Below are 17,342 nucleotides of genomic sequence, written 5' to 3'. Positions count from 1 at the left end.
TTGGTAGGCTTGACAGGGGCTGGCTTGGTAGGGCTGTGGGGCAGGGGTGCAGTTGGGCCTGGTAGGGCTGTGGGACAGGGGTGCAGTTGGGCCTGGTAGGGCTGTGGGGCAGGGGTGCAGTTGGGCTTGGTAGGGCTGTGGGACAGGGGTGCAGTTGGGAGGGCCAGGGGTGCAGTTGGGCTTGGTAGGGCTGTGGGGCAGGGGTGCAGTTGGGCTGGTAGGGCTGTGGGCAGGGGTGCAGTTGGGCTGGTAGGGCTGTGGGACAGGGGTGCAGTTGGCTGGTAGGGCTTTGGCGGTTACAATTGGGGTTGAGGGCGTGGCAGGTCAGTTGGCCTGGTAGGCTTTGCAGGCATTGTTTGAAGGGCCGGCAGGGCAGTTGGCTGTAGGCTTGGTGCAGGGTGCATGCTATTTGACAGGCCAGTGGCGTGCAGTCATGCTGTAGGCTGTGGCAGAGGCTGCAGTGGCTGTAGGTGGACATGGTGCAGTTGGGCCTGGGTGTGGCGGGTGATTGCGCTCTCTTTCCATGAATGGCGTACTTCATGATTTCGAGCCTTTTTCAAACACCCGCTATTGATGGTTTCCCATATTTCCGAAGCCGTGTCATCACCTCCTCAGGACGACACTGTAACATTCTGTGCGTCTGGCGCGTCGCTGGTGACTTTGGTTGCGCTCGTCCGCTGTTTCCGGCCTGCACGCTGCGCTGCGCTTTTGGCGCGAACGGGGCGGGGCCGTCCGGACCGGGACCGAGGGGGGGAAGCCGGAGTTCCCGCCAGCGTGGCGCGCGACCGCCTGCGCTCCACCTTCACTTTCGCGTTCTCTCCATCCCCTCAGGTAATCGTCTGGGGAGACTACGGGAGAATGGACCACAAATGCTTCATGGGAGTGGCGCAGATCCTATTGGAGGAGCTGGACCTATCCAGCACGGTGATTGGCTGGTACAAACTGTTTCCCCCCTCCTCGCTGGTGGACCCCACGCTGGCGCCGCTGACGCGGCGCGCCTCCCAGACGTCGCTGGACAGCTCCTCCGGGCCGGCGGGAACCCGGTCCTAGTGGGGACGTCGCCGCGCCGAGCAGGACAACAATCAGAAGCCCGCCAATCGCCATCCGAGCTTCGCTGGAGCCTGACAATCACACGAGTTACTCTCGACTTCGACACGAGCGCTTTATTTAGACTTTTTTTGTTAACTTTTCTATTTGTTTTTTGTTTTTTTGGTTTTTTTTACATTTTCTTTTATGTTTGATTCAAAATATTTTTTTCATGAAACAGGGCTGTCACAAAATATAGGGGGGGGGGGGGGAAACAGAAACAGACTATGCTGCTTGTGACTAATGTAGAAACCAGTGTTGATGCCTACCAGGCTGGTTTTAACCAATAGAGATTGTTCTAGCTGAATAAAAGGAGGGTCTAAGCGCCCGGGCTTGAGAGATCTTCCTCTGGCCACCCGCTGAAGCTGCCATTTTGATTGTCTCTGCGGGGCCGCTTCTGCACGTCAGTCTCTGAGCCGAGACAGGCCAGGGGGCAGAGGTCAGGTCCTTTCGGAGGGCCCAGGTTTGGGCCCAGGTTTGGGTCCCGCTGATGTTTGCGGAAAGGCCCTTCCTGTGTGTTTACAGCAGCCTCTGCTCGCTGCGCCACCGGGCCTTTCCGGTCCATTCCATGCCCCCGACCCTCCATCCCCCCATGCCCCCATCCCCCCAACCCCCATGCCCCCATGCCCCCATGCCCCCGACCCCCATGCCCCCATGCCCCCATGCTCCCGACCCCCATGCCCCCATGCCCCCGACCCCCATGCCCCCATGCCCCCGACCCCCATGCCCCCAACCCCCCATGCCCCCGACCCTCCATCCCCCGACCCCCCATGCCCCCCATGCCCCCATGCCCCCATGCCCCTGACCTCCATCCCCATGCCCTATCCCCCATCCCCCACCCCATGTCCCTATGCCTCCCATTCCCCACCCCATGCCCAACCCCCACCCCATGCCCATCCCCAACCCCCCAACCCCATGCCCCGATCCCTCATTCCCCCGACCCCCCATGCCCCCCATGCCCCCGACCCTCCATCCCCCCATGCCCCCATCCCCCCAACCCCCCATGCCCCCATCCCCCCAACCCCCATGCCCCCATGCCCCCATGCCCCCGACCCTCCATCCCCCCATCCCCCTATCCCCCCATGCCCCCAACCCCCAAACCCCCATGCCCCATGCCTGACCTCCATCCCCATCCCCTATCCCCCATGCCCCCAACCCCAAACCCCATGCCTCCATGCCCGACCCCCATGCCCCCGACCCCCATCCCCCATGCCCCCGTCCTGAACACGACTCCTACAGGAGTTTCCATTTTGAACAAACTCTGCTCACATTCAGGTTGTTTTCATTTTCTGATATCATTTTTTTTTTGTTTTAGGTTAATCAGACTTAGATTTATATCATCTATGGATTAATGCAAGCACAATATTTTTTTTTCCACATGCAAAAATTTTAACTGTTTGGGGAAAAAAAAATCACTAAGAACCAAACTATGGTTAGCTTTGCCCCACCCCCCCACCCCGAACATTTCATTTTGTCTTTGCCTAAATTTTGGAGGAACAGAGTCGTACTGACCCTCCAAAGCATTGATGTGAATGTGATGGTTAGATTGTGTAGGGGTGTGCCTGGCGGAGGGGGGGGTGTGACAAATCCACCCCCTCCCCCCACCTATAGGCCACCGACTCCTCCTACCAGTGAGAGCCGCATGACTCTGGATCTGTTCCAAGCTGCATGCTCATTTGTAATACAAGACAGAAGAACACGTGATTTAAACTAAATGTGTGTTAGTTCCACATACAGTAGGCCAGCTTGTATGTTGCATGTAGTTGTACAGTTTGCTCGTACTTACTATAAAAAAATTTTTGAAAAAAAATGAAATAAATGAATAAAAATTATAACCAAGAGACCGAAGCCATTCGTATCAGATGTAGACGGTTGGCCCAGCTCAGCCCAGACCAGACCATAGCCTTCCTTCTGGTGCCAAACGTCTACAAAACGTTTTATAAATACATTTATTTTTCTTTTTTTACCCTATGGAAAAAGTGCTGTATAGTACTGTGGTACTGAGCAGTCCCAAGTCCCCTATTGCTGAACTTGTTGGTGTACACTGTAGTCTACTACTATGGGACTGGGACTAGCATAGAAGTGGTGTATAAACAAGAGCTAACTGTACATGAAGTATGATTATAGAAAAACATTAAGAAAGTTATATAGATATATAAATATATGAAATAGAAAATATATGTACACAATCACCCTTACAAACACCGACACAGATTTTGTAAAAAAAAAAAAAAAAAAAAAAAGAAAAAAGAAGAAAAAAAAGCCGTGTGTGGTATGCTGATATTTACAGAGGCCGACAGATTTTAGCCAATCAAAGTGGTGTATTATGGGACCGCTGAGCGGACCGTGCCCCATGTACTGTAGGAACCCTACAACCCCCCCCCCCCCGCGCCCCCAACATTATGGCCAAACTGAACCCTGGGAGATAGATAGGAGGCCTCCAACCGATTCAAGAGTAGTCCAAACGCGCCCCCGTGCTGAAGAAATGCACTCCAAACCATGTCATGTAACCCTGTTAAATAAAGTTTACTTTCCCTTGTCCCGTGAGGCTATCTTTACTTTGTCAGTATTATTGAAGAAATGCTGATTGTTTACAATTTACGTGTTCCACTGAAACGGAAAAAGCATTAACTGCGACATTTCTTGTTTGTAATAACAGATGTGGCTCAAATGACGTGTATGTTTTATATTAAAGAGTTCATTTTTATTATTTACAAATAAAAAGATTGTGTGGAAGAAATGTCATTTTTTTAAAAAGTTATTTTTCATTTGTAAATCTTGTTTGTAAAATTCAGTGATTATTACGATTCATATTTCCTTTTGTAGCTTCACACTTTATTAAAAACCTATTTTTTTCTTTTCTACATAAAGTTAGGTCTATGCCCCCTGAAATTATTAAACAAGCACACTAAATGTAATGTATAAAGATTAGTGCAGGAAGCAGGCCATAGTGTTCACTGTTTTAAAGTCTCTAGCCCCACCTAGTGCCAGGATTTTAATCACACTCAGTCGAAGCAAAGGAAAGAATCATGTTGTTGCCTGAAATTCATAATATTTAACTCTATGCTGATGATCACAAAAGGGTAGTGTCCTGCCCCAAACTTCACTCATGTCTGGTTTTTAAAAATTTTCTAACTATTACAGACTTGCTATTTTGCTGAGTGGAGCAGTTCCCAAACAAATTCATACATATCTATTTTAAATGCAGAGGTCCTTGTCATTATTTTCCTGAAGACTGGGCGATATTTAGCCTTTCAATCATTGACTGTTTCACTTCCTGAGTGGAAGCTGAGATGGTGACAGTATTCAGCAGTACACTGCTCTTCTGAAAGCCCAGTGCGTTGTTATTTAACCAAAGGAAAAGTTATATGCACATTCACTCATACATCATAACAGTAATTCCTGTTTTAGTGACCTATGACCTTAATGAGTTCCACTGCTATACTTGACGGACAGACCTGGAAAACTTTAGCTATGAAGCCATTTCTCCTGTGTGTGAGCTGTCGCTGTCACACCTCATTGAAGTGCGACGGATGTCATGTGACCCACTTCATTCCAAAGACTGGCAGAGACGTTATGTACACCGGGAACTGGAAATGCTTTCCAGTTAAAATACATCAAACAAATATCACCTTTAAAGGGATTGTTTCCTTTCAGGTGTTTTAAATATATACTGTCTATTGTTTCTGACCGGCCCAGGCAGTTTATATGTGCAACAGAAGATATTTTAGATTTTTAGAGAAGTTTCTGACAATCTGCTGGCATTACTGTGGCCGGCCTTGGGCATTCAGGGGTGTGTGGCTAATGCTATAAAAGGCACATTTCATGTAACTAAAAAACAGTTTTTACACCAACACTATGCCTCTAGGATGCTGTACACTGTAAAAACAAAGTTGAGAGAACTCAGAATTTCAAAGCAACTTCAGAATAATTTTGAGTTTAGAGCTTAACTTAGATTATTAAATTGTTATGCCAACTAAATTCATTAGTTCTTTTGTTCGGAAGACAAAGTTGTTTTCAAAGTTGTTAAAGGTTTTTTAACAATGAAAATTTTAATTTTCGCTCTTGATAAGAGTGTCTGCTAAATGTCTGTAATGTAATGTTAAGCTCAAAACTATCTAGCAAAACAAGTTCACTGTAAATATTGAGTACTCTGAACATTTATTTTGCAGTGTATGCATCTATAGTACCTGATTATTCTTTAAAAATTCTGTTTAATATCTTTGATTGGAACTATTTGGAGTATGAAACCTGAGACCACTGCATTCAAAGAGAGAATTACCGTACAGTCTATTCATAATTCTGACCAAGTGTTATAAACATGTTCATATACCATACAGTCTGTTTATAATTCTGACTGAGTATTATAAACATGTTTGTATGCCGTACAGTCTGTTCATAATTCTGACTGAGTATTATAAACATGTTTGTATGCCGTACAGTCTGTTCATAATTCTGACTGAGTATTATAAACATGTTCATATACAGCCTCTGGAAACATAATATTGATGTACTAAACTGCTGTGGAGTTACTGGTGTGTATTTGGAGCCCTTGAATGCCTTGAGTGCAGCATTGACAAGCATGCAGGTTGACAGAAGCCAAATATCTCAAATATTTATTTATTGCTCTTCAAACTCTCTGGTACAATTGGGAAAAAAAACACATGCAAAAATTTAAGTTATACCAAAAATCCCAGAACATGAATTATTACCTTGTAAAATTGTAATGAATAAAATTAAAGTGTGAAATTTTTTTTTTGCTTTAAAGGCTGCAATAGCTGAGCAGCAAGGCCATGAATCTGAACTGTGATCATCTTCCAATGAACAAGATCAGTTCAGAGGGGCTGCTTTCACCCCTCAATAAAGAGCATATGACCTTCTGCCCCGGGCCAATGCATAACCTTTCATCATAAACTATCCCATCTAAAATGGATCCTCGTATTTATGTGTGAAACTTCCCTTTTAATGTCAGCTCTGAGTTACTAAATTATAACTGAATTAATTGGGGATACTGTGGCGGATCTTCGGTGTGCCTAGCAGCAGTTTAAACCTCAGATTTAAACATCTAGACCACAGAACTGCATTACAATTGGAACAACTTTTTATATCTGTGAACTAAGGATTAGACGTTCCAGATTCAATGCAGTTTTGTGGCCTAGGGGTTTAAACTCCAGCCAAGCGCCCTGCAGCTAACCCTGTGTGTTTCCAGGTCATGCAGGTGAACTCAAACAGGCGTTTCGCTGCAGATTGGCCCTGCTCCGATAGGCGTGATGTCACCAGGCTGACTCCTCCCCCTGAACACACATTTCCTCAATTCTTCTGCAAACAAATCCCAAATCATTAATGAACCATTTTGGGTTGCACGACTGAGAGATGGAGCACTATCTAGCTGAACCAGCTTCTCATTACAGCTGGTGTTCCTAGACCACTGAGGCCCATTTCAGCAGCGAAGACCAAGCTAAGTGCTTAGCTCTGTCCAAACACACTGCAGAGTGCGGGACTGCAGTTAAATTAAAGCAACATCCAGCGATACAGAGAGGGGAGTCTCAGAGTTAATAAACTTGTTTTATGTGCCCTGCTATGCACTTAATGGCATCTAGTGAGCACGCTCCAGATATCTGCTAAATTCTGTAATAATCTGGAGCTGAAATGTAAAGTATTTAATGCATTCACATTTATTTTTGAAGGACTAATTTGCAACAAATGTTGTTTTTAGGCCAACAGTCTGAGCCAGATGCTTGCATAAGTAATAATTCTATAAAAAGTATCATATTTTGCATTTATGCACTATAAAGTATAGTTAAAAAAACGCATGACTTTGTTGGCCAGTATTAAATGCGAAGCATATCACAGTTAAGCAGAATCTTGGGCTCTTTTCCTTCTGCGCTTCTGGCTCATCAGAGAGTGCGCGTTATGCAGGACTCAAGTTTTGGGCCATCGCATTTCTTCTGATTCAGTGATGTTAGGAAACGAATGCAGTGTTGCACTTGGTGTGATTAAAATGGCTGTGTCATTCCTTGGACTTGCACCATCATAAATCAATCAATCAATCAATCAATCAATCAATCCATAAATAAATATATAAACAACTTGTGTACAGTTCAATAGCTCACGTTAGTACAGTACTCTGAACTAATCATTTTGATACATGAATGGATGATTCTGCGTGATATAGCTGGTATTCATTCATTCATTTGTTAGCACAGTATAACCAACCCTGTTCTTAGAGATCCACCATCCAGTATGTATTAATTTCAACCCCAATTTGGCACACCTGATTCTAATAATCTTCGTATATCTTCAACAGCAAGTACTTGATCTTGATCAGACATTTGCATAAGCACCAGCTTCAGCTGCAGTCTGCAATAGTATCCTAAAGATTTTACTGTGCCAGCAGTGAACCAGTGTAGTTCGTAGAGGGGGGAAACAAAAACTAAAGTCACTGGTGTGAATAAAAACCAGCACGCAGACCGTCCCGCCAACCAGACTAGTGCACGCCTGGTTTAGTGGGACAGATATTGGGGAATTTTGTGTCCTACAAAAACTTTAAATTGGACAGAAATACGAACATTAACAAAAGCTACTTTAATATGGCAGATATAGTGCCCTTGGTTTATTGAAATTTTGTCCAAAACCTCCATGATGCTTCTCAAATCTGTCTGTGGGGACAGCATTATCATGTGATTTGAACTGCACACTTTTTACTATTTGCTATATTGTGAGCAGATTATAATGAGGTGGGAATGATTGCTAACTTACACAAATGCAGCCCAAAGTGTGAGGTAAGATATGTGTTGTCTGTGAACTGAAAGTTTCCATTTGCATTAATGTGCACGTAATATAGCTATTTTGCATTTCCCAGAGGTGTTCACCTTGTGTGAAGCTCACTTTCGTTTTAAAGTGCACCATATTTTGTTCTGAAGCAGCATGCAGTTGAGAATTGGACATTCTGAATGAAGAACTCGGATGACTGAAAAACGTTTTCTGTTGCTGTTTGTTATTGAAAGATCAACCTGCATCTCTCAGGAGGCAAGTGTCTGCTCATGATTCGCGCAGTAATTTCTGTGAATCTGTACTTATTATATGACACATTAAAATGCTCAAATTTAGGCTGCCTGCATTCGTACCCATTGTATGGAAAATATGTGGAAAGGAAAATATATATTTCGATAAGACAATGTATTCAGCCAGTCATTCTCACTTTCCTTACTGCGTTTTAAACTGTTTCCCTGTGCTTGGCCACATGGACCTGATCTCCTAAGCCTTGGATTTCAACCATGTATATTGTTACTTGCACAGTTGAACTACAAACGTATGTGTGTGCTAATTTTAGGGTTTGTGAGGACCATGTTTTAAGTGGACCCACAAAGCAACATAAAGCCTGTGTATAAAGTGTATTGGACAGGCAGAGCTGCATTCTGGGCCAGCTGAGTAGCTGCCAGGCTAACAGCCTGTTTCCAATCAGCATTGGTCCTTAACTTTGACTTCCCGGTAAGAACAAGTGTTACACTTCTTCCTCAAACTCAATTTAGCAAATGTTTTAGTGATTGCTGATTGTTGAACTTGCATATGTGTATGCATGTATACACACATATGCATATACAGTACATGCATATGTGTATATATATATACACACACACACACTCACCTCTCATCCTAGTGGATGCTTAAAGTGAAGCCAGTGCAGTCTTGCTTGCTGTGAAGTTCAGATACCAGCCACAGCTGTGAAAATTTTTTACATTTTAAAAGGAAGCTGATTTATGCCCATTCGTGCAAATATGTTAAAAAGCAGACCAAGAGTCGAACTCCATCTCTCAAATGAATCTATTACCAGTACTTTAAGACTCATTATTCATTTCCCATTGCCTTGATCCCGATGGCCATATAATCTCCTCAGTATTTTTATGTCTGGGGTTATGGGAGAACATGCCTGTGCTCACGCAGGCTTTCAGCGCTGTGCTGTCTTTCAGCGCTGCAGAAATATGGCCCCCGCTGACAGACTCCCAGGGGAGGCTTAAACACTCAAATCAAACGTCCTCAAATGCTTTGTGCAAAATTGCACTGCGTTACTGCCAAAATCCCAGCTAGCTGCAGGTCTCTGTGAGGTAGGGGACCCCGTCTTCTCAGTATGGATGCCGCAGATATTTATCAGTGTGTAGTGTGTCTGTCCTTGAAGACATTTCACGCTCGGTGCCATATTTTGATGATGCGAAATGCAGAGGCAGTCGCTTTGATGCAAAGATGAGCAGTTTGGAGTGGTGCAGGCACACTGAATGAGGTTCTACTCTGTGGTCAGCTCATCCTAAACGATACTCTATCTGAAGAGCAGTGGCATTAGAGAAAGAAGAGAAGGAATCAGGTCATCCTAAACAATACTCTATCTGAAGAGTAGTGGCATTAGATAAGTAATCAGCTCATCCTAAACGATACTCTATCTGAAGAGTAGTGGCATTAGATAAGTAATCAGGTCATCCTAAACAATACTCTGTTTGGAGAGCATGCATTAGAGAAGCGAAGATCAGCATCTAACAATACTCGTCTGAAGATCAGTGGCATTACAGAAGTAATCAGGTCATTCTAAACGATACTCTGTCTGAAGATGAGTGGCATTACAGAAGTAATCAGGTCATCCTAAACAATACTCTGTTTGGAGAGCAGTGGCATTAGAGAAAGACGAAAAGGAATCAGGTCATCCTAAACAATACTCTGTCTGAAGATCAGTGGCATTACAGAAGTAATCAGGTCATCCTAAACAACACTCTGTCTGAAGAGCAGTGGCATAGAGAAAGGAGAACAGGAACCTGAGCTTCTCTCCACCTCGTTTCCTGGACTGAGACCGGAGGGCTCTTCCTGATGCTATTCGCCAGATCAGCTGTTATTGGGAATGCTTTTCCGGTGGCCTCTTTAGGATTAAGATCCTCGGAATTTCGACAGCATTCCGGAACAGCCTTCATGAATTTTATTCTTCGAAATGTAAAGGTGGCCATTACCCAGAGCCCAGAGCTCCTATCATTACGTGATGCCATGTTTAGTTTTGTGTTTAGTATCACCAATTTAGCTTGATTGCCTTTAAGGGGCCACTATTTATTTTATTCCCATTTTTTTAAATGAGGTTTTTTTCATGTCCATTGTGAAGCATTGTGTGCTACTCTGCTTTTAAATGGTGTTATACACGCAAAAGAATACATGCTTAATATCCTTACTATTGTTTGTCCAGGAAAGCAACTCAAGCACTTTTTGTTCTGAAACAAAGCTTTAAAGAAATACCTTTTCTGTGTGTTTAATTACGGGCTCAGGTGTGACTTCAAAAAAAAAAAAAAAAAATCCAAGGTGTTCTTTAAACACAGCGATTGGGTCCGGCCATGTTGGCTGGTTTTCGTGTGATTGGGCTCTTCGCTAATTATATTTGATTGTACAATAATGCTTGCTGCAGACGTGTATTCTGTACACTATCAATGTGCCAGATAAGAGATGTGCGAATGGTTAACTGGCAGATGAAATGCTGTCTGTTCCTCTGCCAAAGGGGAAACGTGATGCACTTTGTTTTACACACTCATAAAGGCTAAAGCCGCTACATTCGCCAAACAGGAGGAAACACAGACCGCGCTGTCAGATACCCGAAGCATGGAAGAGAAAGAGCAATACGAAATCTAAATCAAAGAGGGGAAACATTAGGCTTTCAGTTCAGCCTTAGGAAACAATAATTAAATCATTGCAATTAGAGCGTGATTCGACTGACGCTGTTCAAGTGTCACTTCGTGCTTCATGTATGTCTCTGACAGGAAAGCCGTCCCTGCAGTTTAACGAACGGTAATATTTTGGAAGCATTCTTATTGCTTTACAGCAAAAAAGAAAATTAAAAGGCAATTTAATAGACAATGATTCAAATAAAATGGCACTCAATAAAAGCCGTTAAACCTGTGTAATCATTTAGCATTCTCAGTTCTGAAATGGAAGGGCCTAAGACTAGTATAGCCGAACAGTTTTTCTTATATGTTACCTGTTTAGGCGTTTATACCATTATGTCACTGAACTGAAATGGCTGTTCAGAACATTCCGTTTGGAATATCACTTTTCCCCGTTTTTTCTCCCAGATTGGAATTCCCCAACATGCTCATGCCGCAACAGTCCTCGCATCCTCGTAGTTGATTCCTGGAGAATGCAGGCAAATGCGTGCACTTTTCCACGGCATCCCAGTGATCACAAGCCTGAATCCAGCTGGAATCTAGACGTCTAGATGGGTGAAGATCTAGGTTGAGAGATGTTTTGACATAAACAGACTAGGTTAGCACATGTTAGCATTAATTTAGCTCAGGTTTTATCAGGATATAGCCAGGCTGTATCCGGATAAAACCTGAGCTATGTGCATTTTATGTGGATTGGGGCTCGTGCCTACTGGGATGTGAGGTTTGAAATTCAGCCTTGCGCAGGTATGTGTTGGAGGAAGACGCTTCATGCGCAGGTTAACAGGTGGACTTGCTAGTGCCCGGTACAGCAAGCTCTCATACTTCCAAGTGGAACCCTCCTATCCCTGGATGACCAAAGCACAAACTGTGCTTCATTGTGTGGGGGACACCACCCATGCACTGAAGAAACTCAGGCATTGGATCAGTTCCTTTAACCTGAAGTTATAGTTGTTTTATTTATTTATTTATTTATTTATTTTGGAGCAGACTGAACCTGTTAACATTTAGCTTTTCAGTTCTTTATGCAGAAAGACTGCAGTTGATACAGGCCAGTAATACTGTGAACAATTTATCACATTTCTTTTACCAAACCTGGAAATACAACATTTTTTCGCCAATTTGCTTTTCTCTTGTGCATTAAAATAAAGGAGCCAAGCGTTCATAGTTTTCAATCTGTTTTTTTCCCACCAGCTGAGACTGCACCAACAACCTTACACCAATAGAGGGTGCGTTTCTGTTAGAAACCTCTTCAGTAGCGCTCGAACTTGCGCTTTTGCTCATTGTGCTTAAAGGTGGCCTGATCCCCCTTGCCTCCAGCCTCTCAGTCCTGGAAAGAGGCGAAGAACTCTTGCAGTGACCCGTGTTCAGTCGCCCCCGCAACACAGACCCAATGTGCGCAGAGCAGGCCAGCCATTTGAGCCCCTTGAGTCCTGGGCTGAGACTCGGTTGTGAGACTAGAAGCTAGAATGAGAGATATCGCCCCCACTCTCCCTACGTTTGTTCTACAACTCAAATAAGCTCCCGAGTCAAACTCATCTGCCCCGAAGGCGTCCGGTGGCAAAAGGCTGTTCGCATTTTTGCCTTTTCGAATTGTTGTTTGATTGCGATGTTCACTTGCGATTCCTGTCTAAATTAAACGAGCAGATGTTGGATAGTCCTAATTTCAGTGAATTCATAAAAGGCAGATGGTACGCCCATATTTCCGAATTCTATTCTTAGAAAAAGAGATAAAAGTGCAGACGGGTGTCCTGTCATTAGATTCACTTTGTCTCCGATTAGCTGTATTTGAAAGGAATGACGCGGCAGCGCAGCAATAGAATTAGACTGCGGTCACGATTCATCCAGAAATGTAATGGCCACTTTACTGGCAGGTTTTTAATTTACTCGCAGATTCAAATCTACTGTTACATCATCGAGAGACTAGATTATGGACTATTAAATCCAATTGAGGATGAATCTTTGCATTGTCAATATCTGGAAGCATTTCTAATGATAATATCTATCATTTTAATATGCGTGCAGATTATAAAACTCAGTACATAAAGGACGAGAGGCATGCATATATCATTTTATATTTATTTCTGTATGTTTTAATAGACGTGCTTAATATAATACCTCTATATTTAAAAAAAATAATAAGTTTGACATTTAAAGATGGAAACCGGAGATTCATTGAAGAGAAAAACTATGTGCAAAAATCTGTATGTTGCTATTTACATTACATGCCAGACAAAAAATTTAAATAGCCTAATAGAAAGCTTGTGTTCTCATAGTACGACAGTAGCCGCGTCCTGTGAGTTGCAGTATAATAGGCGTTAAATATTTTATGAGGTAGGCCCACATAAACAGGCAATGAAGCCGTTATTTACTGTGTTTCTAACATTTCAAATGAGAAGAACTGACCAAAACACACGGACAAGCACACTTACACTCCGGCTGTTTTGCCACTAAAAAGCTGAAAGTTGTTCTTTTGCACATGCGAGTACGTATATCAGTGAGTTTGTTTTTAAAATCCAAAAACCAAATCGTACAGATTGGATTTATGCGCGCTTACAATATTACTGGCGCAATAGAATCATTCCGTAAAAGCACCGATGAATCGGGACCTCGACGTGTTTCACTAATGACAGATAGTAAAAGTTTATCTCGCAGGCTTTCCTGGTTATTTGATACAGGACATTACATTCGTCCAAAATTTCACCAAAACTATATTTATCTTTCAGAATATATAAGAAAGGCCAACGTAACACAACAAAATTAGTATGTCTCAAGTATTGATCGCTGTGCATTAATGCGTGCGTACAGTGGTCTAGGTTATACGCATGATATACAATCCCGTATAGGAAAACCGTATCCAAATTCAATGGTCCATTTTTCATCGGCAAATATTTAAAGCAGCCGGGGAGAGGGAACAGCTGTGACCGGGGGCAGGGAGGTTTGGGCCGGCAGAGGACGACCACAGCAGGAGACTCTTTACAATCACTCTGACGTTCTATATTGGTTTCAGAGTTTACAGATTATGGCCATGATTTAGCCGTTGGCTTTCAACTTTACTTTCTTTATTTCTTCTTTTTAAAGGATAGCGTAGTCTTTGCGGGATGATGCACATTTTTATACATGAGCTTACTGCGTATACAGCCATACATAACATTGTTTCATTGTTTCAGTGGATGCACAATTTTTACTGTAGGCCAACATACAATTACATATTAGTTTGATTCGTAGTTGACGCTATTCCAAGCATTACAAAACATGACCCATCAAAGACTATAATATACAGAATTAAGCGCTTTCTTTTCCTAAAATTGTGTGTAACGAGTAGCTATATTTGACTCGTATAATTTTAATTTAAACATTGTTATTCAATTGGCTCTTCCAAAGAGACTTTTAATGAGGTAATATTTTCTTCTGCGTGAAATTTTGTTCGGACTTTGATAATTTGAGGGAAATGGATAGATGCGCCGGAAGGAAGGCGCGAGCCCGGGACACCCACCACATGAGCCGGGCTCCTGGGTATGGGCTGCGTGCTGCGTTACCATTCTGCCATGTTGGCAATCGCGGACCCTCTGACACCGCGTGCGTGTCGGTGTATGCCTGTCGTTTCAGTTTAGGTCACGTGTTTCGTCTGACAGAAGCTCTGTGCCTTAGAATAGAGACGCTAAGAGAGTGAAAGCGAGTCACACTACTGGCAAAAGCAAATGGAAAACGAGACTGAGTCGCAAGCCAAAATATTGATTGGTTCAGTTTACTTTAATATCTAAAATAAATAAGATACTCTGCATCGTCGTATCTCATTTGGTTTGACGTGCACTGAATATTTCCTCTTTCCACGGAAGAACGCCGACAGCGGGAATGGTGCTGACTCTCATGTGTAAGTAGAGAATTAGTCACATATTTCTCTGTTAGGGGATGACAGACAAATGCTCCGTTGTTTTCTGGGTCGAGTATCTCCTCAACTCTGAAGTTATATTTTATGTAATTGATGTCAGCGTTCCAATTTAGTGCTCGCCTAGCACTACCTCTGTAAAAAGAACTTGTGCTTCTAAAGAGAAAACTACATGCAGTCGGACTGAATACGTACAGCGCTCTTTGGCGCACTGTTTCCCGGCGTCTGTACATGGATTCCCAGATGCACCGAGGATGGAACAAAAACGGAATACTTGTTATTTCTCGGAACATACACTTTTTTGACTGATTCTTAGGAAGTAAATGGGATACATGACCGTCGCAGGGAAGAAGGACTTGTGCAGGTTTGCGATGTCAATCTTAACGGTCAAGCTTACGTCCTATTGGTGACAAAAGTACACAAAACGGTAACCACGAATTTCCTTCTCGGAAGGGACTGCCAGAATGTTTCATTTTGGGCCGCTGCTTGCTGTCATTTCACACAAAAAGCAATTGGAACGATGCGCGCGCGAAAGGAGCGACATTAATGACTTGGATTGAAAGCAACAGCTTGTTCTTCGTTAACGGCGTCGCTCGGGGTTCGCAGCTCATCTACGCTCCGCACTTCCTGTGCACATGGATGCCACACTGCAAACTGAGTGTGAAGGATTAGAGACCTAAGGGTCTGCTGGGTGCTTCCCTCCCCTCTCCAAATTCCGACCCCTGGAGACAGTGACACTCCTTCAAAACCCCCCTCACCCAGTGTTTGTCTCAGATGGCCAGAGCACTGTGAATTTTAGCACTTTCTACAAATCCCGGAATACTTGAATACACTGATGACCCGATAGAACGAATTTTAGATACATTACACATATTCACTTGCTTTATATAAATTTCTTTATTTCACTGAAGGCTCAAAACAGCGGAGAAGATATTGTATTTTTATATTTTAGTCGTCTACTCCAAAGCCGCCCTGCGCAACTACTGTTGTTTGTGCATGCTCCCGGGCTCCAAAGCGCACTGCCAGCTCGCGCTGGTGATGCTATGCCCCGCAACCACAGCGGAGATGAGGGCAGCTCTGGGCTCTGGATGAAAACCTCCTCGGGGCACCGCGCGGAGGGCTATGGCTTTAAAGATGTCGAGTCTGGTCGAAGGACGATGAACAACTCGGCCAGAGCCGGGGATGGTTTGCTGAGTGGCTCTGGCGCTACGCCGGGCACAACAGGTGCCGGGAGCGCGGACAGCCTGCGAGGGAAGCAAGGAGCCCGCCTAAGCTTGCTCGGGAAACCGCTCATCTACAGCGCACAGAGCGGCCGCAGGAACGCGCGCTACCGGCGGCTGCAGAATTACCTCTACAATGTCCTGGAGAGACCACGTGCCTGGGCATTTGTGTACCACGCATTCGTGTAAGTAGCTACGCATTTCCCTTCGCATCTCCGGGCAACCACATCGCTCGGTGTGCAGCGTGTACTGGCGCGGTGGATGGGTGATTCACATCCCATGTGAAGCTGGTGAAAAATCCGTCCTCCCACTCCTGTTGCAAAACATTTAACTGTTCAGTTTCATGAGAATTTACCTTGGGTTAACACAAAGCTCTTTTTTGCATACATATGTAAAAGTGAATTGTATTTTTGAATAAGATTAATCCCTGTTGATGCGGGCCTACTTCTAAACTTTTTTTTGGCTTATAAATACTGCACCTGCGCATGACAGTTATGCTGTATCGGTTTTCAAAATCACTGAAAGTAGTATCGCGTTTCCTGTGGTGCTGCATTTTTGATGTCTGTTTTTTTCCCCACGTCAAAACTGAATTTCACAATAACTCGTTCTTGACTAATGTAATATCGGTATTCACAATGTCGTGTGCATTTAAGTGATGGAATTCATAGCTGAACTTTAATGACCAATGTAAAAAATATTATTGTCCTTTTGGAAATGTGTGGTTGTAATTCGTTTTGTTGTTAATATATGTAATCCAAGTTGGAAAAAAAACAATAATAAGATGCGTTCTGGGACACCGCGGTTTGGATTGTTTCATTGCAGCAGCTGGGTGTTGTGATGAACTGATGTGAGCTCACATGGGTCTGATCCAAGATTAGGCCAATGATGAGTGTTAGAGTGGAAAATTATAAGCAGCGCTTGTGGGAGTGTTTGTTTTGCAAGCTCTCTGTCTCTATTAGCGCAAATTGTGGCTTTTAGCACGCAAGTACAGCCTCTTTGGTCAACAAAGCGTGACAAACCATAGCAATTACTGTTTAGACGGTTCAATCTTTCCCCGACCAGCTCGTGTGTAAAACTGACTTCAGTGGGTGCTAGCTGTAAAAAAATTAAATAAAATAAACATTAGCTGCGCAGGATTTGAAAATATTCACTAAACGTTAAAAACAAGACTGTTTTTCCTTGGCAGCGTTCACTGTGTAAATGACTGTTATTGAAATGAAACTGCGCTCACGCATGCAGTAAACGATGTTCCTCTGACTCCGGCATGTCCTGTAGTGTTTACGGGGTGTGACGGTGGGCAGACCCACTTTTCCCTCACTGCTTCATTCCCTTGGCTTTTCCAGTTTTGTTTTCCCGTCTCTTATGAAAATCTAGCAGGAAATAGGAGGAGATGCTCTCTGGGTCTGGAGGACCAGTGTTTTGGTAAACAGACCAAGAGTCCTTTGAGAGGTAGGGTAGGGTGGG

The 17,342-nt window shown here is 43.7% G+C and overlaps 2 protein-coding genes across 9 annotated transcripts in view; both read left to right on the top strand.

The window, feature by feature from the left end:
• The window catches only part of LOC135245258 (regulating synaptic membrane exocytosis protein 1-like), a 106,226-nt gene extending 104,937 nt beyond the window's left edge, over positions 1 to 1,289 (top strand). The window contains exon 32 of the mRNA XM_064318200.1: positions 832 to 1,289. Coding sequence (XP_064174270.1) covers positions 832 to 1,050 — 219 coding nt within the window. The 3' untranslated portion in view covers positions 1,051 to 1,289. The remainder of the gene's footprint in view (positions 1 to 831) is intronic.
• A 13,074-nt stretch (positions 1,290 to 14,363) lies between these two features.
• kcnq5a (potassium voltage-gated channel, KQT-like subfamily, member 5a) overlaps positions 14,364 to 17,342 on the top strand; it is a 187,041-nt gene continuing 184,062 nt past the window's right edge. For all 8 annotated transcript variants that reach the window (XM_064317337.1, XM_064317331.1, XM_064317336.1 and 5 more), the window contains exon 1: positions 14,364 to 16,063. In XM_064317337.1, coding sequence (XP_064173407.1) covers positions 15,702 to 16,063 — 362 coding nt within the window. In that variant the 5' untranslated portion in view covers positions 14,364 to 15,701. The remainder of the gene's footprint in view (positions 16,064 to 17,342) is intronic.

This window comes from Anguilla rostrata, chromosome 18, assembly GCF_018555375.3.
Source record: "Anguilla rostrata isolate EN2019 chromosome 18, ASM1855537v3, whole genome shotgun sequence".
Taxonomy (NCBI): domain Eukaryota; kingdom Metazoa; phylum Chordata; class Actinopteri; order Anguilliformes; family Anguillidae; genus Anguilla; species Anguilla rostrata.
The sequence above is the reverse complement of the archived record's forward strand: the minus strand, read 5'-3'. Positions and strand labels throughout refer to the sequence as shown.